Consider the following 27,099-nt stretch of genomic DNA (forward strand, 5'->3'; position numbering starts at 1 on the left):
GTTTTTGTTTTCCAAAATGCTCTTAACCTGCATGTAGTATAAGATAAGTACTATGATATAGCTATAGCATAGGATGTGCAAATGCTTGCAGAAAAACTATTATTTTAAGTAAGACTTTCTGTCTTTTTTTTAGGAACAGTTTTTATTCTAGCCAAGGAATAGCAGATGACAGCGGAGCCACAAGCTTTATGAAGCTGAACATAAGTGCCAATGATATCGATCTCTATAAAAAACTCTACCACAGGTATTTAATTTGTTGATTTCTTTTCTTAAAAATTTGTTTTATTGAAGTATGGGTGATTTCCAATGTTGTGTTCATTTCCACCAAACAGCAAAGTGATTCAGTTATACAAATACATGCATTCTTTTCCACATTCTTTTCCATGTGGTTTATCATAAGATACTGAACATAGTTCCCCGTGGTGTGCAGTAGGACTTTGTTGTTTATAACCATCCTATATATAAAGGTTGCATCTGCTAATCCTAAAATTCCAGTCTATCTGCTTTTCCCTCCCCTTGGGCAACCACAAGTCTGTTTCTACGTCTGTGAGTCTGTCTGTTCCATAAGTAAATTCATTTGTTTCTTATTTTAGATTCCACATATAAGTGATATCATGTGATATTTGTCTTTCTCTGTCTGGCTTACTTCCCCTAGGATGATCATTTCTAGGTCCATCCATGCTCCTGCAAAAGGAATTATTTCATTTTTTCTTGCGGTTGAGTAGTATTCCATTGTATGTATGTACCTCATCTTCTTTATACACTCGTCGATCAGTGGGTATTTAGGCTGCTTTCATGTCTTGACACTGTAAATAGTGCTGCAGTGAACACTGGGGGGCCTGTATCTTTTTGAATTATAGTTTTGTCTGGGTATATGCCCAGGAGTGGGATTGCAGGATAACATGACACTTTTATTTTTAGTCTTTTGAGAAATCTCAAAATTAATCAAACTAATCACATGGACCACAGCCTTGTCTAACTCAACAAAACTATGAGGCATGCCATGTAGGGCAACCCAAGATGCATGGGTCATGGTGGAGAGTTCTGACAAAATGTGGTCCACTGGAGAAGGGAATGGCAAACCACTTCAGTATTCTTGCCTTGAGAACCCCATGAACAGTATGAAAAGGCAAAAAGATAGGACATTGAAAGATGAACTCCCCAGGTCAGTAGGTGCCCAGTATGCTACTGGAGGAGAGTGGAGAAATAACTCCAGAAAGAATGAAGAGACAGAGTCAAAGCAAAAACAATACCCAGTTGAGGATGTGACTGGTGATGGCAGTAAAGTCTGATGCTGTGAAGAACACTATTGCATAGGAACCTGGAATGTAAGGTACATGAATCACGGTAAATTGGAAGTGGTCAAACAGGAGATGGCAAGAGTGAACATCGACATTTTAGGAATCAGTGAACTAGAATGGACTGGAATGGGCCAATTTAACTCAGATGACCACTACTGTGGGCAAGAATCCCTTAGAAGAAATGGAATAGCCCTCATAGTCAACAAAAGAGTCCAAAATGCAGTACCTGGATGCAATCTCAAAAAGGACAGAATGGTTTCTGTTCATTTCCAAGGCAAACCATTCAATATCATAGTAATCCAAGTCTATGCCTCAACAGTAAAACTGAAGTTGAATGGTTTTATGAAGACCTACAAGTCCTTCTAGAACTAACACCCAAAAGAGATGTCCGTTTCATTATAGGGGACTGGAATGCAAAAGTAGGAAGTCAAGAGATACCTGGAGTAACTGGCACATTTGGCCTTGGAGTACAAAGGCTAACAGAGTTTTGCCAAGAGAACACACTGGCCATAGCAAACACCCTCTTCCAACAAAACAAGAGAAGACTCTACACATGGACATCACCAAATGTCGATACCAAAATCAGATTGATCATATTCTTTGCAGTCAAAGATGGAGAAACTCTACACAGTCAGCAAAAACAAGACTGGGAGCTGACTGTAGGTCAGATCATGAACTCCTTATTGCCAAATTCAGACTTAGATTGAAGAAAGTAGGGAAAACCACTAGACCATTCAGTTAGGACCTAAATCAAATCCTTTATGATTATAAAGTGGAAGTGACAAACAGATTCAAGGGGTTAGACTTGAAAGACAGACTGCCTGAAGAACTATGGACAGAGGTTCGTGACACTGTACAGGAGACAGGGATCAAGACCATCCCAAAGAAAAAGAAAAGCAAAAAGGAAAAATGGTTGTCTGGAGAGGCCTCACAAATAGCTCAAAAAAGAAGAGAAGCTAAAGGCAAAGGAGAAAAGGAAAGATATACCCATTTGAATGCAGAGTCCCAAAGAATAGCAAGGAGAGATAAGAAAGCCTTCCTCAGTGATCAATGAAAAGAAATAAAGGAAAACAATAGAATGGGAAAGACTAGAGATCTCGTTAAGAAATTAGAGATACCAAGGGAACAACATTTCATACGAAGATGGGCACAATAAAGGACAGAAATGGTATGGACCTAACAGAAGCAGTGGACTTCCCCAGTGGCTCAGTTGGTAAAGCGTCTGTCTACAATGCGGTAGACCTGGGTTCGATCCCTGGGTCGGGAAGATTCCCTGGAGAAGGAAATGGCAACCCACTCCAGTACTCTTGCCTAGAAAATCCCATGGACGGAGGAGCCTGGTGTCCATAGGGTCGCAAAGAGTCAGACATGACTGAGTGACTTCATTTCATTTCACTTCAACAGAAGCAGAGGATATTAAGAAGAGATGGCAAGAGTACACAGAAAAACTATACAGAAAAGATCTTCATGACCCAGATGACCACAATGGTGTGATCACCCAGGCAGATATCCTGGAATGTGAAGTCAAGTGGGCCTTAGGAAGGAAGCATCACTACAAACAAAGCTAGTGGAGGTGATGGAATTCCAGGTGATCTATTTCAAATCCTGAAAGATGATGCTGTGAAAGTGCTGCACTCAGTATGCCAGCAAGTTTGGAAAACTCAGCAGTGGCCACAGGACTGGAAAAGGTCAGTTTTCATTCCAATCCCAAGGAAAGGCAATGCCAAAGAATGTTCAAACTATCACACAATTACACTCATCTCACAGGCTAGCAACTGCTGCTGCTGCTAAGTCACTTCAGTCGTGTCCAACTCTGTGTGACCTCGTAGACGGCAGCCCACCAGGCTCCCCCATCCCTGGAGTAATGCTCAAAATTCTCCAAGCCAGGCTTTAACAATACATGAACATGATGTTCAAGTTGAAAAGGCAGAGGAACCAGAAATCAAATTGCCAACATCTGTTGGATCATTAAAAAAGCAAGAGAGGTTCCAGAAAACCATCTACTTCTGCTTTATTGACTACGCCAAAACCTTTGACTGTGTGGATCACAGCAAACTGTGGAAGATTCTTAAAGAGATGGGAATACCAGACCACTTTACCTGCCTCCTGAGAAATCTGTATGCAGGTCAAGAAGCAACAGTTAGAACTGGACATGGAACAATAGACTAGTTCCAAATAGGGAAAGGAGTGCGTCAAGGCTGTATATTGTCACTCTGCTTATTTAACTTATATGCAGACTCCATCATGCAAAATGTCAGGCTGGATGAAACACAAGCTGGAATCAGGATTGCTGGGAGAAATATCAATAACCTCAGATATGCAGATGACACCACCCTAATGGCAGAAAGTGAAGAAAACATCACAGCCTCATGATGAAAGTGAAAGAGGAGAGTGAAAATTTGGATTAAAACTCAATATTCAGAAAACTAAGATCATGGCATCTGTTCTTATAATTTCATGGCAAATAGATGGGGAAACAGTGAGAGGCTTTATTTCTTTGGGCTCCAAAATCACTGCAGATGGTGAATGCAGCCATGAAATTAAAAGATGCTTGCTCCTTGGAAGAAAATCTATGACCAACCTAGATAGCATATTAAAAAGCAGAGACATTACTTTGCCAACAAAGGTCCGTCTAGTAAAAGCTATGGTTTTTCCAGTAGTCACGTATGAACGTGTGAGTTGGATTACAAAGAAAGCTGAGAACTGAAGAATTGATGCTTTTGAACTGTGGTATTGGAGAAGACTCTTGAGAGTCCCTTGGACTGCAAGGAGATCCAACCAGTCCATTCTAAAAGAAATCAGTTCTGAATATTCATTGGAAGGACTGATGCTGAAGCTGAAACTCCAATACTTTGGCCACCTGATGGGAAGAACTGACTCACTGGAAGAGACCCTGATGCTGGGAAAGATTGAGGGCAGGAGGAGAAGGGGACAACAGAGGATGAAATGATTGGATGGCATCACTGACTCGATGGACATTAATTTGACCTAGCTCCAGGAGTTGGTGATAGACAGGGAAGCCTGGCATGCTGCAGGCCATGGAGTCACAAAGAGTCAAACACGACTAAGTGACTGAACTAAATTGAACTGAGGAATCTCCTCACTCTTCTCCATAGTGGCTGCACCAACTTACATTCCCCCTCACAGTGTAGGAAGGTTCTCTTTTCTCCACAACCCGTCCAGCATTTGTTATTTGGAGGCTTTTTAATGATGGCCCTTCTGACCAGTGTGAGGGGATACCTCATTGTTGTTTTAATTTGCATTTCTCTAATAATTAGTGATGTTGAGCATCTTTTCACGGGTGTGTTGGGCATGGTTGTTTCTTTTTTCCTTTCAAAAACTGCAAATGAGTAGGGGATGTCTGGGAGAATCACCGTTAGAGTCTGATTTCTCTCTTGCTGGTGAGAATTTGTCTGAGTTCCTCACAGGGAGGAGATTGGACTCTAAGTAGGACCCGTCTCTCTGAGCAGCTCTGGGTTCATTCTAGGGAGGCGTTTGTGCTAGGTCACTTCAGTCATGTTTGATTCTTTGGAGCCCACAAGGCTCCTCTGTCTATGGGATTCTCTAGGCAAGAATACTGGAGTGGGTTGCCGTTTCCTCCCCAATGGAATCTTCTAGACCCAGGGATCAAACCCACATCTCCTGCATTGCTGGTAGGTTCTTTACCATCAGCGCCACCTTGGGAAGCAGCTGTGGTCTGCTGGCCACCCGTGTGTGCCCTCTGCCCTCCGGGGTATTGGGTAACATCACAAAATGAAGATTCCTCTTTCCCGATTTTCTTCTCTCTGCAGACACTAGAGATGCATCTTGGCGTGTGTCAGGGTGTGTGTCTAGGGGTCCAGAAGAATGTCTCGTGGTCCCCACTGGGGTGACCAACTCATCCTGGTTTTCACAGGACCCTGATGGTTTCACACTGGAAACTCTGCTTCCCAGAGGTCCTCTCAGCCCAGGCAGTGGGGAAGGTTGGTCCCCCAGCCCCAGCCGTAGAGTCAGAGGATGCTGTGTGAGGGGTGGGCCTGGGAGCTAGCGGCTATTCCAGTACTCCAGTGTTTCCTATACCTGGAGGCCAACTTGCAGTGCTGGGAAGGTCGCAGTGTGTCCAGTGGGTGGACGTGAACCTGAGTTGGTCCCACGGTTGATGGTTTGACTAGTTAGGAGGTCGGGGAGAGGGCTAGGCTTAGGCTACTCAGTCTGTGTTGCGTATGTTTAAAATGTTTGCAGTCTTCCTAGAATCATTCACGCTGGTGTTATTTAGTCACTAAGTCGTGTCTGACTCTTTGGCGACCACATGGACTGTAGCCCTCCAGCCTCCTCTGTCCATGGGATTTTTCCAGGCAAGAATACTGGAGAGGGTTGCCATGCCCTCCGCCAGGGGGGTCTTCTCCGCCCAAGGACCAAACCGGGGTCTCCTGCATTGCAGGCAGATTCTTTACCACTGAGCCACCAGGGAGTATAGAATACTGTTATCCAAATGGAATGTTCTTTCATGTAAAAGACACACAACATACAGCTTCCTCAGCTCCCAGTTCCCCATCACTCATCCAAACCATGCCGTCCCCTCCCTGCTGGCCAGGTGCCAGGTGCTGTGTTTAGGGAAAGAAGGACAAGTCAAGCTTCCCCCTCCTTTTCTGTGAGTGGGAGACTGAAGCAGGTTTGTGTTCCTGGTGGCCTGGGGGGCTGACTTCTGCCCGGGGCACCTGAGCCTATGCCAGGCTGAGCCTAGGAGGAAGGGTGCCCATAGCCAGGTGTGGCCATCAAAACAGCGGGCCGTGGTTTGTCCCCCTGAGAAGCTAAACACAGCTGCCTGGGCTCTTTGTAAATACTGTCTCTTTGTCTTGCTGGTTACTTGGAACCAGGACTGAGCAAGGGAGGGAAGGCTGCCACCTTGTGGTAACTCGTAAGATGGCTTCAGACTTTGGAGGAAAAAAGAGGCCATTGCTTGGCACATGGTATCCCCTATGCTCATCAGGGGGTGGGAGGACTTCTTTCCTGTTTGCTTTCAGATGTAGCACTTTGATACTTGAACCTCGGGCTCCTGGTAGGGCTCGTCTGAGTGACTGCTTTGTGCCCTGATGCTGTGTTGTTCTTCAGTCACTTGGTCGTGTCTGACTCTTTGTGACCCCATGGACTGCAGCACGCCAGGCTTCCCTGTCTTTCACCATCTCTCAGAGTTTGCTCAAACTCATGTCCACTGAGATGGTGATGCCATCCAACCATCTCCTTCTCTGTTGCCCCCTTGTCCTCCTGCCTTCAATCCTTCCCAGCATCAGGGTCTGATGGCTGCTCAGTGTGCCATCAGAATGGGGGAATGACCTGATGATCTTTAGAAAACATCCGCTCTTAATGGGAGCATGTCTTCTCTTGGCATCTAGTGCCACCCAGCCAGAGACCACCAGGGCACACCTTGTCTTGGAACCATGGGTGTCTCAGTGGGAGGGTGTTAGAAGGGACTTATAATGGGATGTGGGCTTGTATTGAGTCATTTGGGGAAGGTTCCAGAAAGCTAGGCTTGGCCATGGACTGGATGCTGTCCAGAAATGAGGGTGATTCTATAGTTGGTACCTCAATGCTTTTTTGTCAGAAGGTGGGCTAGCATGAAGCCAGGCTACTGCTGGGATTGGCAAAGAAGTGCAGTCACTTGTGCCAGCCAGCAGAGGGGGCTGTTGGTCACTGTGAGGTTTGGACCAGGTTCACGGGATGAATTACAAGCTGGAATCAAGAATGCAGGGAGAAATATCAACAACCTCAGATATGCAGGTGATATGACTCTAATGGCAGAAAATGAAGAGGAACTAAAGGGCCTCTTGATGAGGGTGAAAGAGGAGAGTGAAAAAGCTGGCTTAAAAGTCAACATTTAAAAAACGAAGATCATGGCATCTGGTCCCATCACTTTATGGCAAATAGATGGGGAAAAACTAGAAACAATGATAGATTTTATTTTCTTAGGCTCCAAAATCACTATGGATGGTGACTGCAGCCTATTATACAGAGTGAAGTAAGCCAGAAAGAAAAATACCAATACAGTATACTAACGCATATATATGGAATTTAGAAAGATGGTAACAATAACCCTGTATACGAGACAGCAAAAGAGACACTGATGTATAGAACAGTCTTATGGACTCTGTGGGAGAGGGAGAGGGTGGGAAGATTTGGGAGAATGACATTGAAACATGTATAATATCATGTATGAAATGAGTCACCAGTCCAGGTTCGATGCACGATACTGGATGCTTGGGGCTGGTGCACTGGGACGACCCAGAGGGATGGTATGGGGAGGGAGGAGGGAGGAGGGTCCAGGATGGGGAACACATGTATACCTGTGGTGGATTCATTTCAATATTTGGCAAAACCAATACAATATTGTAAAGTTTAAAAATAAAATAAAATTTAAAAAAAATAAAAAAAGAAAGAAAAAAAAAAAGGAACACTGCCAGCTTCAAATACCTGGGCATCAATGCTGCTTCTCTTTTCAACATGTTGGAGAAAATTCAGTGTACAATGGAATGCATTGGTTAGTTCTTTTTCATCTGTAACCTGGAATGTTTGCCTCCCAAGGAGTAACTCTTCTTCTGTTCCCAGGCAAATGGTTGTATAGTTTTCTGTGCAGTTCATATAAAGCAGTTACAAGAAGCTGGAAGTTTACAAAAGTCTTCCTTACAAAATTAAAGGATGATTTTAAACTACAAGAAAAAAAATAACAGCTGATATGATAAGTGCTTTGACTTGACACTATTGAATGACTAACATACACACACATACACACACATACATACAATGTGTGATTATCTTCACAACCACCTTTGGTACTATCATTAGCCCATTCTGTTGATGGGGAAATCAAGGCACAGAGAGGTTAAGTGCCTTGCCCAAGGTCACACAGCTTGGATTTTAACCCTCCAGTTTGACTTGGTGTCCACTCTTTACTACTGTCCCCTATGTATGTAGGTTTACTTTCTCTATTCATGTCTTCAATTGCAAACTCTTCTATATCTAAAGAGGCAGGGAGTGAGAACACTGGAAGAAAATATTTATTTCTAATTATTTTGAGAATCAAGTGTCTTTATTGTTATAGTGAGCAGAATTTTCCCCTCTTCTTTTGCAGCGATGTTTGTTCTTCAAAAACAGTGGTTTCTTTACGCTGTATAGGTAAGTGATTCTTGGTTTTCTGTTTCTAAAATGGGATGCATTTTGGTATCCCATTTGATACCAAAATCAAATGGTATCAAATTTGATACCTTATTGAAATGTATCCCAGTGTGTCTTTGGGGAACTTGGAGATAGAAGGTGGAGTGACGCGTCAGGACACACCCAGCACCCTGCCCAAGGGTTCCCGTTCTTGAATCTGGATACACTTTAGATACCTATTGCTTTGGTCCAAGAAACAGCTGTCCCAAGGACAGACAAACTGCAGAGACAGACAATGTGGCCCTCTCTGTGGTGTCCACATTGTGGGGCTGGAGACCCATGGGTGTCCCCATTCCAGCGTTTGGACTACTTGTAGTTTCCAACCTTTTGGGCTTCCCTGGTGGCTCAGACAGTAAAGAATCTGCCTGCACTGCAGAAGACCTGAGTTCAATCCCTCTGTCAGGAAGATCCCTTGGGGAAGGAAATGGCAACCCACTCCAGTATTCTTGCCTGGAAAATTCCATGGACAGAGGAACCTGATGGGCTACAATCCATGGAGTCGCAAAGAGTTAGACATGACTGAGCAACTAACACTTTCACATTTTCCAAACGTTTTATGGGTATGGAGGATACTGTCCCTGAGCTCCCTTCTCTGGTATGGCCCCATCCTCTTCCCGTATGGGTCTCGGCCCTGAAGCTTGGATTCCCAGTTTGAACAGGTGAAGCTAGCAGTCGCTCCGGGGTGAACACCATTCCCCAGTGGTCCTGGCAGTAACTTCCCACACATGTTGGTTCAAGATACCAGGAGATACCAGGAGAGCGTGGTGCCTGCCCTGCCCTCCTGCCCACGCTGTCCACCTTGTGATGGTTTGAGAGCAGTGCATAGGAGAAAAGCCCTCCTTAGCTTTGTTCAGGAATCTTAGGGTCTCTGAGCATTCAAGGGGGTTCCAGGGCCTTTGTTATCTGCCCTGCTACATGGGTATTTGGGAGATGCTGATGGAATCACACAAGTGCCAAGCAACTGGTGGCATCCAGGCTATCAGAAGCGGTGCTTCCCGGGGGTGGCTGCGGGGGTGGGGTGGTTGCTGGAGGAGTGTCCTCTGGCCCCCCACCCCAGCCTAAAGAGACCAGGCGGCGTTTTCCAAAGTCAGAGCCCAAAGAAACAGGAACAAGAGGAGATCACGGTCACCCTGCAGCCAGGCCGGAACCTTGGGATGGGAACACAGTATGGCAGGTGTCCGGGAGAAGCGGGATGGAGGGTGGCAAAGGGCGTAGTGGGATTGGGTGGGGGCGGCCCTGCTTTGCTCATTCGCCGGCTGCACTGTGCTTGTCTCTCTCAGAATGCGGGGTCTCCGTGAAGACGAGCCGCCAGAGCCGGATTGTGGGGGGATCGAATGCTTACTCGGGCGAATGGCCCTGGCAGGTTAGCCTGCACGTGCAGGGCATCCACGTCTGTGGGGGCTCCATCATCACCCCGGAGTGGATCGTGACAGCCGCGCACTGCGTAGAGGAGTAAGTCTCGAGGAGGTGGGGCCTGAGGAAGGGGGCGTGGCCTGAGGAAAGGGGCGGAACCAGAGGAGTAGGGGGCGGAGCCTGGGGTTCTGAGGAGGCTTTGCCAGAGGCCTTGAGCAAAGTCCTTGACTGCTGCAGGCTCCGGTTTCCTTGGGGACAACTGGGGCTTCTAAGGGCGCCTCGCTGGCGTCACAGGGAGGGTCAGATGACTTATGAAGCACATGAAACTGTGGCCAATACATCCCATAGCGTGTGTCCATCGCTTTGAGTCAGCATAGGGATGCAGTGTAAGGCTGGGGTGATGCTATGATCAGAACGAATTCCAGTCCACAGTCTTCTCAGCTCGGTCCTATCCTTCCTGAGGCCGCTGCCCTCTCGACAAGTTTGGGCTCCCTGGATGCTCGTCCCCAGAGAGACACTCAGAGAAACTTGGGGACACTCAAACGTCAGGCTGTCCTGCCAGAAGGTTCTCTGTGATCCATTAAGCAGCCTGGGCCCCAGAGTTGCCCATACAGATGGGTGGGGAGGGGTGAGGGTGGCCATCATTTATAGCGTTAGCTTTTGTAGACGATACTGTTCTTCCTTCTTTTTTCTTAAACAAGGAATTTTTTTTGGTCACATGGATATTTTGAAAAACCCTCACTCATGGGAGCTGTTTGTCATGTTTAGAGTGAGGCTGGGCCTAACTTGGCTGTTCCCTGGCTGATTAGCCTCACACAGTTCACCCCAGGTGTCTGACAGTAGTGTCTGCACCTGTAAGTCAGGTGTGCTGTTTTGAGGGTTGTTGCGAAGGTTGAAGGAAGGAGTGTGTATAACTCAGGAGTGTCCCTTCCTTCCATCCACCAGATTCCATGGGCTCTAAGACTTGGGGTTTTCTTAGAAGGGAAGCACCCAAAAGAAGGTAGTGCCTGGGTGGTTATTAGACTCAGAGTCTACTCCCTGGTACACATTTATTAAGCACCTACTGTGTGCCAGGAGATGTTCTAGTATATAAAGATAAGTAAGACCCAGTCATGCTGGAAATAAGGTTTCAAACCTCAGGGAGATGTGTAGATTCAAGAATAAGTTGGGCTTCCCAGGTGGCGCTAGTGGTAAAGAACCTGCCTGCTAATGCAGGAAACTTAAGAGACATGGGTTTGATCCCTGGGTCAGGAAGATCCCCTGGAGGAGGGCAGGGCAACCCACTCCAGTATGCTTGCCTGGACAATTCCATGGACAGAAGAGCATTGCAGGCTATAGTCTATAGGGTCACAAAGAGTCAGACATGACTGAAGCGACTTAGCACACATGCATAAGTGTTCTTGGAATTGCAAGTGTTTGCAGGCTGGTGCAGAAATACAGGAGGAAAATGATTCACTGATGAAGTAAAGGAGAGGGGTGTAGGAGGGTGAGGCTGTGTAAGATGGGGAGAGAGAAGAGCCTGAGACCACCTGGCCATTCTGGTGTGGCTTCTGACAAGTCATGTCGCCTCTGGGGCTGATGACTTTTGAGAACTGTGGAATGCATGTTTTGTATTTGCCATTCTTACATGCTGAGCGGTGTTCCTCTCTGTCTTCCAGACCTCTTAACAATCCCAAGATCTGGGTGGCCTTTGCAGGAATCTTGAAACAATCTTACATGTTCTATGGAAGTGGATACCGAGTAGCAAAAGTGATTTCCCACCCAAATTATGATTCCAAGACCAAGAACAATGACATCGCGCTAATGAAGCTGCAGACGCCTCTGACTTTCAACGGTGTGTACCTGTGTTCCAGCAGCCCAGGGTGTGTGAACAGTTTTGACCAAATCTTAAGAGGCTGACTGGAAATAAAATGTGCTGTGAAGACTGGATGGAGGAAATGTGCATTGAGCTACAGTGTGCAGGGCTGGGGGAGGGGATGACTGCTAGAAGAGGGTTTCCAGAGACTGAGCCACCCCAAAATGTGCTTGTGGCCACTGAGCGATGTGGTCACCACCATGTTTTTCCTCCACCACACGGTGACAACTTAGCACACATGCACATCTACAAAAGTCATTTCATAATCAGGGTCTGATCAGTGACAGTTGACACTGTGCCTTTAATTATAATACACTGATCAGTTACCTTCATCGTGATCAGTTTAGTCTGTAGTTGATACAGCCCTGCCGTGCCCAGTGTCAACTATTTGCATCACAGGACTGTTGACTGTTGACTTTCAGCTGTTAACTGTTGACCTTCAGTTTTCCCAAACCCTAACTTCCAGAGGTGAACTTCTTGTCTCTTAGAAAAAGGGTCGTGGCAGGGAGAGGAAGAGGATGCTAGGACACATTGGAATCTAGAAGGCTCCCTGGGCCATAGGGTGGTGGTCCCAGGCCCAGTGCATGCACACGGAAAGGTCCAGGTGGAGACCATCACCCGAGGCCTTCAGTTAGACCAGAGCCGCTCATGGTGTTTTCTTTTCATGAAACAGACAAAGTGAAGCCAGTGTGTCTACCCAATCCAGGCATGATGCTGGAGCCAACTCAGTCCTGCTGGATTTCCGGGTGGGGGGCCACCTACGAGAAAGGTGAGTCTCCCCGCCCAGGGTCTGCAGGTCCCATGAATCAGAGCATGGGTTCAGAAGTGGGAGATCTAGGTTTTGATCTTGGTTCTACCACTGAATGATTGGATGATTTTTGGGTGATTCACCCAGGCTGTTTGCCTCAGGTTCTCTACATGTTAGATGGGAAAATCTTACCTGCCCTACCTACCACAGTGCCCTGATTAAGGTCAAATGCAAAGACTTCCCTAGTGGTCCAACGGTTAAAACTTCTTTTTCCAGTGCAAGGGGTGTGGGTTCAATCCCTCATCAGGTAGCTAAGATCCCACATGCCTCGTGGTCAAAAAACCAAATATAAGCAGAAACAATACTGTAACAAATTCAATAAAGGCTTTTTAAAAACTGGTCCACATCAAAAAATTAATTAAAAAAACAAATCAAGTGGAACAGTGAGTGGAAACTGCGTTTTGGAGTGTAGAGGGCACCTAAACTTGAGAGGCACATGGCCCACCATGTTCAAGTCACAGAGTCATTAACGGGCTGCCTGGAAGTCTGCTGGCCTTTGATGCGAGGATAATGGTCTCAGTGAGGATGGGCCTGTGTGACTGGCAGCAACTGGCTGCAAGTCATCAAAGCCTAGTCCTCCTGCCCTGACCACACAGAGGGGAAGAGGCTCTAGACTCTCCTGATGCAGGCTGGCCCTGCTGCCTTCAGTTATAATTTGGTTTCATGTCTGATAACCTTTTTCAAATGAAGAGATCCAGGCTGTTTCCTTTATATGGAGCATTGGATGTGCTTCAGTTCAGTTCAGTCACTCAGTCCTGTCTGACTCTTTGCAACCCCATGGACTGCAGCACACCAGGCTTCCCTGTCCATCACCAATTGCCAGGGCTTGCTCAAACTCACGTCCCTTGAGTTGGTGATGTCATCCAACATCTCATCCTCTGTCGTCCCCTTCTCCTCCTGCCCTCAATCTTTCCCAGCATCAGGGTCTTTTCTAAGGAGTCAGTTCTTCACATCAGGTGGCCAAAGTATTGGAGCTTCAGCTTCAGCATCAGTCCTTCCAATGAATATTCAGGACTGATTTCCTTTAGGATGGACTGGTTTGATTGACACTCAAGAGTCTTCTCCAATACCACTGTTTAAAAGCATCAGTTCTTCCATGCTCAGCTTTCTTTATAGTCCAATTATCACATCCATACATAACTACTGGAAAAACCATATCTTTAACTAGATGTACCTTTGTTGGCAAAATAATGTCTCTGCTTTTTAATATGCTATCTAGGGTGGTCATAGCATTTCTCCCAAAGAGCAAGCGTCTTTTAATTTCATGGCTGCATTCACCATCTGCAGTGATTTTGGAGCCCCCCAAAATAGTCTCTCACTGTTTCCATTGTTTGTCCATCTATTTGCCTTGAAGTGATGGGACTGGATGCCATGATCTTAGTTTTCTGAATGTTGAGTTTTAAGCCAACCTTTTCACTCTCCTTTTTCACTTTCATCAAGAGGCTCTTTAGTTCTTCTTCACTTTCTGCCATAAGGGTGGTGTTATCTGCATATCTAAGGTTTTTGATATTTCTCCCAGCAATCTTGATTCCAGCTTGTGCTTCTTCCAGCCCAGCATTTCTCATGATGTACTCTGCATATAACTTAAATTAGCAGGGTGACAGTATACAGCCTTGACGTACTCCTTTTCCTATTTGGAACGAGTCTGTTGTTCCATGTCCAGTTCTAACTGTTTCTTCTTGACTTGCATACAGATTTCTCAGGAGGCAGATAAGGTGGTTTGGTATTCCCATCTCTTTAAGAATTTTCCACAGTTTATTGTGATCCACACAGTCAAAGTCTTTGGAGTAGTCAATAAAGCAGAATTAGATGTTTTTCTGGAACTCTGTTGCTTTTTCAGTGATCCAAAGAAGGTTGGCAATTTGATCTCAGGTTCCTTTGCCTTTTCTAAATCCAACTTGAACATCTGCAAGTTCATGGTTCATGCACTGTTTAAGCTTGGCTTGGAGAATTTTGAGCATTACTTTGCCAGTGTGTGCAATGAGTGCAATTGTGTGATAGTTTGAACATTCTTTGGCATTGCCTTTCTTTGGAATTGGAATGAAAACTGACCTTTTCCAGTCCTGTGGCCACTGCTGAGTATGTGGATGTGCTTAGTGGTACGTTTATATTAATATATTGTTTACATCCTTCCAGAAGTATTTAGGGCACACCTACAAGGAATTCTTTAAAGCAGGGGTCTCAAACCCCAGGCCATGGATTGGTGCTAGTCAGTGATCTGTTAAGAACCAGGCCACAGAGGAGGAGGCAAGCAGCGGGTGAGCAAGCAAAGCTTCATCGTATTTATAGCTGCTCCCCATTGCTTTCATTACCACATTATCACAATGTTCTAATAATAGAAACAAAGGGCACAATAAATGTAATGCACTTGAATCATCCTGAAACCATCCCCCCACCTCCCTGGTCCATGGAAAAACTACCTTCTACGAAACTGGCCCCCAGCGCCAGGAAGGTTGGGGACCACTGGTTTAAAGCGAGGTGAATAGTACATGGGAGGAGCGACTTAGAGAAAGAAGGGAGAGCTGGCAACTGGGCTGAGTATCTTGGCATCTGGACGAGAGAAGCTCCTGGGTTGATCCTTCCAGTTGTGAGCAAGTTTCCTCAGCAGCCAAGACCAGAGGAAAAGTCAGCCATGATCTGTCGGGCACCTTCCAAGGGCTGGGAGAGTAACAGTGAGCAAACTAAAACAAAACCTCTGCCTGCAGGAGCTTCGCATTCTCCTGTGGGCGCTGGGGGCAGATTGTGCTCAGATAGGAAATGAGAAACTAGGTGCTTTCAAACAGTGGAGGCTTGTCACGGTGAGAGGTGGTCAGGGAGGGCTTCCCGGAAGAGGGGACATTTGAGCTGAAATCATCATGACAAGAATGTCTTAGGAACAGAAGGGCCAGTGTGGCCAGGGCATGATGAACCAGGAGCGAGGGGGCAGTCTGGAGTCAGGTTGCATAGGGTATTGTAGGCTATGATGATAGCGCTGGCTTCTAATCCAAGTGGGCTATGGAGCTGCTAGGGAGTGACATGGTTGGACGGCTAAGTAGGGACTCACAGAAAAGGTGACAGCATGGAGAGGAGACCACTGCCACATCCTGCGAGACAAGAAGGTGGCCAGACCAGGGAGGTGGGTGTAGGGGTAGGGGCAGAGCCACCAAATCCGTTGATCGATGGAGTGTCACGGGAAAGTGAGCAGTCTTGGGGGGCCTGATTCGTGCTCGTGATCTGAGCCCCATGGTGGGGCATGGGGCCACTTCCCGAGTTGAGGAGGCTCAAGTGGCATGGCTTAGGGCGGATAAGCACTCCAGGAGAGGCTCTGCTTCAGCCCCCAAGGCCACAGAGCCTAGAAAACCTCTGTGTAGCAGGTGGGTGATGGAGACAGCACAGACCTGCAAGTGATTGGTCGCTCCCACGTGCAGGGAGCGAGGGCAGGCAGTCAGGAGTGGAGCAGCGCGTGGGCTTGAGAAAGCTTAGGGTGCTTGAGGTGGAAACCCAGGAGCTTCTGGTGTCAGCCTGGGAACTGTCCAGAGGGGAGAGAGCGATGGAGGAGGAGAAGTGATCCCAGGGAACCACGTGGCTGGGCCATGAGCGGGTGACTCTAGGACACAGTTGGAGCTTGGTCCTCAGCCCAGAGGCAGGTAGTCCTCTCCAAACACAATCCAGAGCCACTTTAAATGCACGCCCCAGCAGTTGAAAGGTACCTGGGTTCCCCAGGAGCCGGCTTGGTAGGAGTGGCATGGCCGTATGTCCACGTGTCCAGGAGGGAGACCAGGCTTCCTGTGAAAGCTATGCTGTCTTTTGTTGCAGGGAAGACCTCAGATGACCTGAACGCGGCCAAGGTGCACCTCATTGAGCCCCGGAAGTGCAACAGCAAGTACATGTACGACAACCTCATCACGCCCGCCATGATCTGTGCAGGCTACCTGCGGGGCACTGTCGACTCCTGCCAGGTGATGACCAGCTGGGCTTTGCCCGGCTCCCACTGGGCCCATGAAGTGTGTCCCTCCCCTACCTGGGACCCGGGGTTGGAGAAGACCTGGAGACTCTCCCATCACCCCGCTGAGCCCTCATCCCACCTTCTTGCCCTCTGGCCTGTGTGGCTTGTGGATTGACTTCTGTTCTGTAACCTGCTGTGTCCCCCAGGGTGACAGTGGAGGTCCTCTGGTCACACTGAAGAGCAGTGTCTGGTGGCTGATTGGAGACACGAGCTGGGGGTCAGGCTGTGCCAAGGCGTACCGACCGGGAGTGTACGGGAACGTGACAGTGTTCACAGACTGGATCTATCAACAAATGAGGGTAACCTTTCCATCCTCCTGATCGGCTCCCCACTTCACTGTGTCAGAGCCTGGGGGTCTAGGAGGTGTGGTCCTGTGACAGGTCGCACCCCTCCCCATACGCGTTTGGATGAAAACTTCTGGGTCCCAGCTTTGCAGGGTCCAGGGTTACCTGTGATGGGCTTGCTTCTGGCTCTAATAGCTCCATTCACCTACTCAGATGTCATTGCATCAAACTTCTGGGGATGGGCAGAAAGCAGAGCCAGGCTGCCAGGCATGATTCAGGCCTATCCTTCTCTGGGCTGTCACAGGCACCCAGGGGAGCAGCTGGGGTCTCTGGTACAAGGAGAGGGCATGAGAAGGGAAAGATCCCAGGGGTTCCTGGTGCCCCTGCTGCCTCTGGCTTCTGGCCTGGTGCATGATACTCAGAGGGGCCCAGTCTTGGGTCCTGTCTGGATCCTGGGTGAGGACTGGATGTCTGTCCATCGCAGGGGTCTTGGGACTGGGCAGTGCTCACAGATTTTGGCTCCTTCCAGGGCCAGGTTCCAGGTGAAAGTCCTGTCTCCCTCAAGTCTCCAAAGGTGCCCAGGTGCCAGGAGATGGGGCAGAAGCCGAGGGCAGTGCCTGGTGAGGCATGGCCTGTGTCTCTCCTGAGCCCAAACCTAAGACCTAACACCTTCAAGTGACTCGGGGCCCAGCCAGTCCCCGCCCCACAAAGGGCCGAGTTCTGGAAATTCATGACCCCCACTGTCCCACTGAGGACCTGCATGATGCAGGCAAGCTGGGAGGGGGTCCTGGGGAGACTGGCCGGGGAGGTGAGGCAGGCCATGGGGTAACTGTCCCTCCAGGATGAGACAGCGAACAGGCACCGTGTGTCTAGGCAATGCTGGTGGCTCATCAGCAGGAAGTGGTGGCGGGGGTGGGGGGTGGTCGGCTGGATGACAACAGAGGAGGTGGAGTAGAAAGCAGGACTACGTAGACCATGGATGACTTTCAGTGGCTAAGGTCATGCTTGGTTGGCCCAGAGATGCCTGTGTCCCAGCGGTGCTGAGTGATAGGACCCCCCCCTCCCAACATCCCGGCCCCTCCTGTCCCTGGGCCTTTGCACATACTGTTCTCCTCCATTGTCAGTCTAACCCAACCTTCATGCTGTAGAAAAAAATATCCCTTTGTCTTATTTTTTAAATAATTTATTTATTTAATTCTTGGCTATGCTGGGTCTTTATTGCTGCACAGACGTTCTCTCATTGTGGTGAGCGGGGTTTACTCTCTCATGGTGTGAGCAGGCTTCTCATTGCAGTGGCTTCTCTTATGGGGGGTTTCCCAGGTGACGCTAGTGGTAACGAACCTGCCTGCCAGTGCAGGGAGATGTAAGAGACTTGAGTTCGATCCCTGGGTTGGGAAGATCCCCTGGAGGAGGGCACAGCAACCCACTCCAGTATTCTTGCCTAGAGAATCCCATAGATAGAGGAGCCTGACGGACTTCAGTCCATGAGGTCACAAAGAATCTGGCATGACTGAAGCAATGTAGCATGCACTCTTGCTGTGGAGCACAGGCTCTAGATCCCAGGCTCAGTGGTTGTGGTACATGGGCTTAATTGCTCCGAAGCATGTGGTATCTTCCTGGATCAGGGATAGAACCCATGTCTCCTGTGTTAGCAGGTGGACTCTTTACCACTGAGCCACCAGGGAAGCCCTCCCTGTCAATGTAGGGGAAAAATAATTTTCTGCCTTTGTTTGTCTTAAGAAAATAATATCGTTTCTTTTTCCTTTTTGAACAGGCAAACAGCTAATCTGTACAGCCTGGGTCCTTGACAACATTGCACAAGAAAAAGAAGGGGCTGATTGTTAATCCCCACGCATTATGTATTTTTTGAAGTGATTCCAGGTCCTTTTGTTTTCATGCGATCATGATCCTGTATGTCTTGGGCCCTTTCCACAGTTCTGTGCAGACCCCGTGGCTCCCCTACCCCCCCGGGCCCACCCTTCCAGACCCCTCATCTGACCGGGGAGGCTGGCTGGCCATGGACAGCAGAGCCAGCGCAGAGCAAGGGGACGGGGTCTGCCCCGCGGGGACCTCCCCTCTGAGTCCCACTGCAGGGACTCCTCTTGGATTCACAGGGGGCTGGCGACTTCTCAGCTGCTGGACGGCTTGAGAAAGGAAGGCGAAAAGCCTGGCAGAACCTGCAGGGGCCAGCCTCTGGGGCCACTGCTGGTGAGACCACTTAGGGTAGCCCCAGGGCCTGTCTCTCCACGAGGGAATTTGATGAACATTCTTGAGTGCCTTCTTAGCAGCCCAGAGTGCTGGCTGGAAATAAAGGGGCCAGCTCTTCATGGGTGATGACTTGATAGACACTTGAAAGGGGACCCAAACCTTTTTCTTTCGGGGGGTGTGTAGACAGGGCCCTGGGAACATATGTGATCACCCCCAGCATTGCTGGGGGCCCCCACCCAGGGAGACCCGCCTTATTCTCCAGTCTCTCTCTGGCCTCCCTTGAAGATGGTGCAATGCCCCGGGCCCCCACTGAGGTCTTCACCCCGAGTAGGGTGCCTGCTGACCCTCTTAACGCCTGCTAATCATTCACCTGGAAATCGAGCTCACCCAGGGAAATCAGGGATACTAATTAAAGAAACACTGTTTCCTGTAAAGCGTCTACCTGTTACTACCTCAGTGCCCATGAAACCGGGCCGTAGTCCTACTCTTACTTTTTGAAATTACTGCTGCCTTTGCTTGTGTGAGCAGTAGCCGACTTGAGCTACTTTCACAAAGTGACTGCTCCCAATTTAATGTTCTGTAAATGTTGTCCTGAAGCACAGCATCTGGGCTTGTGAGAAAGGAGAGAGGGGTGTGCATGGGCCTCCCCTGGCCCCTTCCAACCACTCCTCAAGCTCCCCTGCAGGGGAGAGTCAGGCTTCAGTGACCAAGTGTGAAGCGTAAACACGGGTGCTGTGAGGTCCTGCCTCCTCTCCGACACGCTGGTTTCGCAGAACGACTTGAGTGATTCTGCACAAGGACTTGACCTTGGAGTGGAAGTCAGGACGATGCGCTAGCAGGATGCTCGGGCGGCAGCATCCCAGGGGCCATCCTGACCTGCCTGCTCCCGAGTCAGATTTTAAAAAGCGTCGTCATGGTGAGCAAGCATTCCTTCTTTAGTGCTTCTTTTAATTTATGTGACCACTGTTTGTTCTCTGTTTTGTATCTTTTTTAAACTGTAAAATTCAATTGTGAAAAACTGAACAAATAAATTATGCATTTTTTTTCCAAACATGTGGCAAGCAGAACCAGTCTGCATTTCCGCATTGGGCCTTGATGTCAGGGCAGCCCCTGAATGGTGGGTTGGCAGGGGGTGAGGTCAGGTGGGGTGGGGCAGATGTGGTCTCCTGGCTGCCCTGCTGGCCCCCACAGCTTGTCCTGTAGGATAGCAAAGTGAAAGTGTGAAAGTGTTAATTGCTCAGTCATGTCCAACTCTTTGTGACCCCATGGACTGTAGCCTGCCAAGCTCCTCTGTCCATGGGATTCTCCAGGGAAGAATATTGGGGTGGGTAGCCATTCTCTTCTCCAGGGGATCTTCCCGATCCAGGGATTGAATCCAGGTCTCCTGCATTCCTGGCAGATTCTTTACTGTCTGAGCCACCAGGGAAGGCATCAGTCCCCAACTTTTTGGCACCGAGGACCAGTTTCATAGAAGACAATTTTCTCATGAACTGGGATGGTTCAGGTGGAGCGATGGGAAGCGGCCGATGAAGTTTCCCATCGCCACTCACCTCCTGCTGTGCAGCCTGGACCAGTACTGATCCTAGGGGCTGGGGACCCCTGCTATAGGAGGTAACCAAGCTCCTTAAGGAGCATCACCTGTACCTCCCATTTCTCCCAGATATGGACCCTGAGACCCAATTCCCTTCTAGAACTCTCTGCCCAGTGACCCCAGAGTCCTCAGATTCTGCCTTCTCAAACTTGTATAGCATCTCCTCCCCTAAAATTCCTGTGAGCTCATGGCAGCAGAGCTGCTTCCTTAACATGTGTCTCAGCCCCTGGAGTTGTGACTACAGGTAAGAGAGAGAGAGAGGGTAAATGTTTTCCTCCCTGGAAGAGATATCCACTCATGCTCTTCAAATAGCCCAAATCTGGCAGGTCCCAATGTGTAACAGGTGATTGGAGAGAATTGTCTGCGTTGTGTCAGTTTGTGTTAAAATTATGGTAAAAGTTGTAATAAAAAAGTAAAGAAAACATGTGTTTTGTTAGATAATATTTTTTTTAAGTTTTTTTTTTTTTGATGTGGGCCATCTTTAGAATCTTTTATGCTATGGCTCCAATACTTTCACTACCTGATGCTAAGAGCTGACTCATTGGGAAAGACCCTGATGCTGGGAAAGATTGGAGGTGGGAGGAGAAGGGGAGGGCAGGAGGAGAAGGGGATGACACGAGATGAGATGGTTGGATGGCATCACCAACTCCATGGACGTGAGTCAGATCACTCCGGGAGATGGTGAAGGACAGGGAAGCCTGGCGTGCTGCAGTCCATGGGGTCGCAAAGAGTCGGACATGACTTAGCGACTGAACAACAAAAGAACGAAAGGGGACAAGTTGGGGCAGGTGCCTGCCAGCCACCAGTCTTTGTCACCTGATCGCCATAGAATTTTGTTTTCTGTATGTTTGCTTAAAGACACCTTACTGGTAGATACTGTCAATTCATTAACACTGAACTCATGGCCAGCAACCCCATAAGTCACTCCTGAAGGACGCTTCCCTAGCACACATGTTTTGTCTGGAGGGCACAGCCAGCCTTCCTGCACTTAGATTAGACAGCACTTCCCATTCTGCTTGGGGCCATTTCAACATTGACATCACCATCTGAAAATACAAAAATGCTAAAGAACAGGTGCTAAATAAACTGAAAAGGATACTTATTTACAGTCTGAGCCGAAGCAGGAAGGCAGGGTAGCCACTTTCACACTCAATCAGCTGTTCAGTGTTTTTGCTCCTCTGCCGGTGTCCACGAAAGCGCTGCTAGTGTTCATTTGGGGTAACAGATCAACTTTAATGAGTAGGTGGATCTACTGGTACGGAATCTGTGAATAATGAAGATGGACTGTGTCCTAAAAGTGTCCACGTGGCAGGGCAGCTGACTTCTTTTTCAGTTGTATTTCTCATTTTGCAGTCCTCCTCCCATGAGTGGCTTTAATTTTGAATGAAGCTGATTTCACTTAAAAGATCCAGCCAGGGAGGGGACTTTCCTGGTGGTCCAGTAGCTGAGACTCTACATTCCCAATGCGGGAGGACTGGGTTTAATCCCAGGGTGGAATAGATCCCACGTGCCACAAAGAAGATCGAAGATCCTGCGTGCGGCAACTAAAACCTAGCGTAGCCAAATGAATAAATATAAACAACAAAGATCCAGCCTGAATGCTGAAACTAGGGAAATAGATATTTCTGTATTTAAACCTTTACAAGAGACAAACATTAATTTGCTTAATATAAATTAACCCAAAATACTAAAGTGGACACATGAGTATTAAAGGTGTGGAATCTGTGTTGATCACTTTGTGGCTTCTTGCAGCTGGGGAAGTAGGTGAGTTTCCAGGGTAGAGAATGAATTAACTTTGATTCGATTCTCACTGAGCTGTTATGGGGGAGGGCACAGTCCTGCCTTAAACTCAGGCACCTGGTCTGTTCTCAGCACCTCCCTGGTTCTCTTGGGGTTGCCCTGATTTGGCTCGAAATTCAGAGACTTTATTCTTTTGACCAAGGCTTCACCCTGGACCCGAGTTTGTGAAGAGCCACACACACACACATATACTCCCGGTTGGAGTCCTATCCCCCAGCCGCAGTCCTTTTCTGCTCTGGATGTAGAGAGGGTGATGTATGATATGGTACAGGCCAGAGCTCTTCTCCCAGTGTGCCCAGTGTTTTAAGAAAAATGTGCAATTTATGCTACTTCCAAAGTAGTTCAGTTTGGTCACTCAGTCATGTCCGACTCTTTGCAACCCCGTGGACTGCAGCACACCAGGCTTCCCTGTCCATCACCAACTCCCGGAGCTTGTTCAAACCCATGTCCATTGAGTCTGTGATGCCATCCAACCATCTCATCCTCTGTCGTCCCCTTCTCCTGCCTTCAATCTTTCCCAGCATCAGGGTCTTTTTCAATGAGTCAGTTCTTCACATCAGATGGCCAGAGTATTGGAGCTTCAGCTTCAGCATCAGTCCTTCCAATGAATATTCAGGACTGATTTCCTTTAGGATTGACTGGTTTGATCTCCTTGCTTTCCACAGGACTTTGAAGAATCTTCTCCAATACCGCAGTTCAAAAGCATCAGTTCTTTGTTTTAAAAAGTCACTAATGTACCAGCTGTGCCTGCTTTCTCTGACTCTGCAACCCCATGGACTGCAACCCACCAGGCTCCTCTGTCCATGGGATTCTCCAGGCAAGAATACTGGAGTGGGCTGTCATTTCCTTCTCTGGGGGATCTTCCCCGCCCAGATATCAAACCCACATCTACTCCATTGCAGGCAGATTCTTTACCACTAGGCCACCTGCGAAAGCCCATAATATACCAGCTATTTCATTTTAAACGAATTAACCCCATAAATATTGGTGTTTGAGCCATCGTTTTGCTTTGATTAAAGAACCTGAACTCATAATCCCCTGAAAATCCACTAATCACTTGGAAAGCCAACGTCAGTGCCTCATTAGCTGCTTTTAGGGCTTCCTGGTTTACCAGTTGGATTGGATTCCTTTCCTCCCACACAGTAACTGACGGTGGGGACTTTCCTGGCTGGCTGCTTTTGTCTTTGCTCTAAGAAGGAAACTAATAAAGGTAGCTGCTCCGTAGCACCTTAGAAGATAGTCAAGCAAGCAGCAAGTCACTTGGACATGTGCCTGGCATCTCCTACGCCCACTCCCTCCCACAGCGTTTACTAAGCACCAGCAGACCCTGTATTCTGGAAAACCGAGGCTTCCTAGTTCTGTCACTTCAATGTTATCTAGTTCCTCTCCTAGCTCTGCTCCAAACTCAACCCCACACTCTGGGGTCAACCGAGCCCCAGACTTGCCTGGAGAGAGGGTCCCTGAGTACGCATGATTGCTCCTCTAGTTTAGTCTGCCCAGGTTCATGGACCTTGAAGCCGGCGCTGTGGAGCCGGCAGCAGAATCTCGAGAGGCAGGCTCTGCTCCTGGTGTTGCCCTTCACAGAGGAGATGGGGGACTGGGGTGGGGCGGTGGGGGTTGGAGGATGGGGGGCAGTTCAGCCGCTTGCCTGAGCCCCACTGCCCTCTGAGTGATGGACTCACACAGAGCAGACTCCAGGCCAGCCTCTGCTTGACTCCTCAACAGATAGGAGGGGAGCCAGTGTTCTTCTGCCCTGTCGATGGCCAGTCAGGACAGATCTGAGGGATTCCTGGACACCTGCTCTTTCTGATGAAAGTGAGTACCTTGTGAGTCCCCAGCACCTTGTGAGCTCCTTGTGAGTCCCCAGTGGGCTTGTCCCCCAAGTTAATTCCTGTTCTCTGAAATATTATCAGCTTTCTTCCCCCATCTATCTAGGAATCTCTAGGAAAACTATAACAACAGCAAAGAAGAATCCTTGGCAACAGTGACACCTCTTTCTGGTCGAGGTAGATTCTATGGGACGCCTGATACTGGAGCAGTTACTCAGCCAGCCACGAGGGGGCAGCAGCCCCAAGTCTCAGAGCATCCCTTCTCGTACATTGGTTGTTCAGTCGCTCAGTCCATTTCTTTGTGACCCCATGGACTGCAGCACGCCAGACCTCCCTGGCCCCCACCGTCTCTTGGAGCCTGCTCAAACTCATGTTCATTGAGTCAGTGATGCCATCCAACCATCTCATCCTCTGTCGTCCCCTTCTCCTTATGCCTTCAATCTTTACCAGCATCAGGGTCTTTTCTAATAAGTTAGCTCTTCGAATCAGGTGGCCAAAGTATTGGAGCTTTAGCTTCAGCATCAGCCCTTCCAATGAATATTCAGGACTGATATCCTTTAGGATTGACTGGTTCGATCTCCTTGCTGTCCAAGGGACTCTTCAAGAGTCTTCCCCAACACCACAACTCAAAAGCATCAGTTCTTCGACTCTCTGCCTTCTCTATGGTCCAGCTCTCACATCGATACGTGACTACTGGAAAAACCATAGCTTTGACTATACGGACCTTTGTCAGCAAAGTAATGTCTCTGCTTTTTAAAATGCTGTCTAGGTTGGTCATAGCTTTTCCTCCAAGGAGCAAGCGTCCTTTAATTTCATGACTGCAGTCACCATCTGCAGTGATTTTGGAGCCCAAGAAAATAATACATAAATAATCTTGTACAGAAATTCTTGCATTGTCCCAAGCTTTGAGGATTGTGGAATCCTGAGTGTCAGAAGGGGCTAGGGGTGGGGGTGAGGCAGGGGCTAGATGGGAGGGGACAGTGCAGCTAGTCCACCTCTTCCAACAAGCTGTTGTCCAGCTTGGCCTGGGAGTGAATGGACAGCTCATGAGGCAGCCACTCCCCTTCTGGCTGGGTGTCTGCATGTCCCCATGGCTGCCTAGTCCAAGGAGGCCAGTCGGGACCCTGCTCTGCTCCTTCTGGACAACACGTGGTTAATATTCTGCCTTCTCACCTCCCAGACCAGAACAGCATCTGCTGTAAAATCCTCCTAGGTGGGCAGTGACCTCTCTCGACTTAGACTTTCACCTTTCAGCTCCACACTAGGTGGCCAGCAATTAAGCAGACTGGATGCTTGATCAGCATACATTATAAACCACAAATGCTGACTGCTTCACCTTCTGTCCCATTTCTTTAACTTTATTCCCCATTTCCCTTCTAGCCTCTTAGAAATAACCCACCACGTTCTTTTGCTCAACCATTCCTTCTGACCTGACCCAGTACAGAGGGCAGCCTTAGTGTCCACTGATTGCCCCACAGATTCCCACCTGCTGTCATTTTCAAACGTCTCCCAAATAAAGAAGGTGTCAGAGAGGGTTTCCTGATGGCACAGTGGGTAAGAATCCACCTGCCAAGGCAGGAGACACAGGTTTGATCCCTGATCTGGGAAGATCCCGTATGCCTAGGAGCAATGAAGCCCATGCACCGCCACTACTGAGCCCACGTGTTGCAAGTACTGAAGCCCACGTGCCTTAGAGCCCGTGCACCACAAGACAGGCCACCACAATGAGAAGCCACAGCTGTAAGAAGCCCGCATAGCATGACTGCGGAGTAGCCCTCACTCGCCACAATCAGAGAAAGCCCGAGTGCAGCAATGAAGACCCAGTGTGAGCAAAATAACAATAAAATAAATAAACATTAGAAAAGAAAGTGTCAGAGAAATGTCTGGTAGAAAGAAGTGTATTACAAATTGAAGACATAGGCTTCTGTATGCATTCACAAGTATGGCACTCATGTTCCTAAAACATGGGGTGTGAAAGGCTATTACAGCAATTGGAATGACCCTTCTACAGTGCTGTGTGGGGATCATTAACTGACAGAGGGGTGGAGAGAGTTCAGGGATGGGGCAGGGTGGGCATGAAGCATCGAAGGAAATCACCTGATGCTTGAAGCCAGTGTGCTTATCCACTAAGAGACAGCAGAGACTACGGCCGCAGGCTGACCACTGACGCATCTGTGAAACGGGCAGTTGAGGGCGTGCGGCCGTCAGGGGAGCTGTCGGCTGTCCGCTCCCTGGAGACCCGGGGCTACACGGAGGGCGGGTTCAGCCCGGGAACTTGGCCAGCCGCTGCCGAGCGCGGGTCAGCCGCTCCAGCCGCTCCTTCAGGAACTTCCTCTTGTCTCTGGTGTCGGTGCGCTCCTTCAGCAGCCAGTCGTACTGGTCCTTGTCCTGGAGCAGCTGCAGCATGCTCTTCTTGAGCTGCTCGCCATACGTCCGGAGCACGAAGAACTGGATGATCAAGGGGATGTGGCCGGAGATGCGGGTGCTGACCTCCTGCGAGGAAGGAAGGCGCAGTTCACACAAGGGTGAGGGGCCGCGGCAGCCAGGACACCCTAACTTCAGCACGGCACCCCGGCAGGGACCCAGACCCCGTGGGTGCACAGTCCCCGCTTGGGTTTCAAACCCACCCGCATCCTCTGTGGTCTGGGCAGCACCAGGCTAGGGACCAACCCCCACTCTGGGCTCCCGCCAGCCTCTCCAGACCACTAAATGGTTACTTCTGATGCAAGAGGGCAAAACGTGCCCTAGGAAGGTAAATGCACGGAGTACAGAAAGTACAGCGGACAGGCTTGTGGACAGTCTGTGGGTGGGAGGAATTGAGAGTAGCATTTAAACATATGCATTACCATGTGTAAAATACCTAGCTAATGGAAAGTTGCTATGTAACACATGGAGCT

At 48.6% G+C, this 27,099-nt stretch overlaps 2 protein-coding genes across 8 annotated transcripts in view; one reads left to right on the forward strand and one right to left on the reverse strand.

The window, feature by feature from the left end:
* TMPRSS2 (transmembrane serine protease 2) overlaps positions 1–20,033 on the forward strand; it is a 45,549-nt gene extending 25,516 nt beyond the window's left edge. For 3 of the 5 annotated variants that reach the window (XM_086340043.1, XM_086340221.1, XM_086340126.1), the window contains 8 exons: positions 134–244; positions 8,407–8,450; positions 9,770–9,941; positions 11,501–11,676; positions 12,371–12,466; positions 16,301–16,443; positions 16,637–16,789; positions 18,549–20,033. In XM_086340043.1, the coding sequence (XP_086196169.1) occupies positions 134–244; positions 8,407–8,450; positions 9,770–9,941; positions 11,501–11,676; positions 12,371–12,466; positions 16,301–16,443; positions 16,637–16,789; positions 18,549–18,560 (907 nt within the window). In that variant the 3' untranslated portion in view covers positions 18,561–20,033. Of the gene's footprint in view, positions 1–133; positions 245–8,406; positions 8,451–9,769; positions 9,942–11,500; positions 11,677–12,370; positions 12,467–16,300; positions 16,444–16,636; positions 16,984–18,548 lie in introns of those variants that run through there. The other 2 variants (XM_086339862.1, XM_086339951.1) reach the window with 1 other exon arrangement.
* A 6,051-nt stretch (positions 20,034–26,084) lies between these two features.
* Positions 26,085–27,099, reverse strand: part of MX1 (MX dynamin like GTPase 1) — a 32,275-nt gene continuing 31,260 nt past the window's right edge. For all 3 annotated transcript variants that reach the window (XM_086339572.1, XM_086339724.1, XM_086339648.1), the window contains one exon: positions 26,085–26,695. In XM_086339572.1, the coding sequence (XP_086195698.1) occupies positions 26,465–26,695 (231 nt within the window). In that variant the 3' untranslated portion in view covers positions 26,085–26,464. The remainder of the gene's footprint in view (positions 26,696–27,099) is intronic.

This window comes from Bos grunniens, chromosome 1, assembly GCF_055505025.1.
Source record: "Bos grunniens cultivar Pamir isolate PY7600 chromosome 1, Bosgru_T2T1.0, whole genome shotgun sequence".
Classification (NCBI taxonomy): domain Eukaryota; kingdom Metazoa; phylum Chordata; class Mammalia; order Artiodactyla; family Bovidae; genus Bos; species Bos grunniens.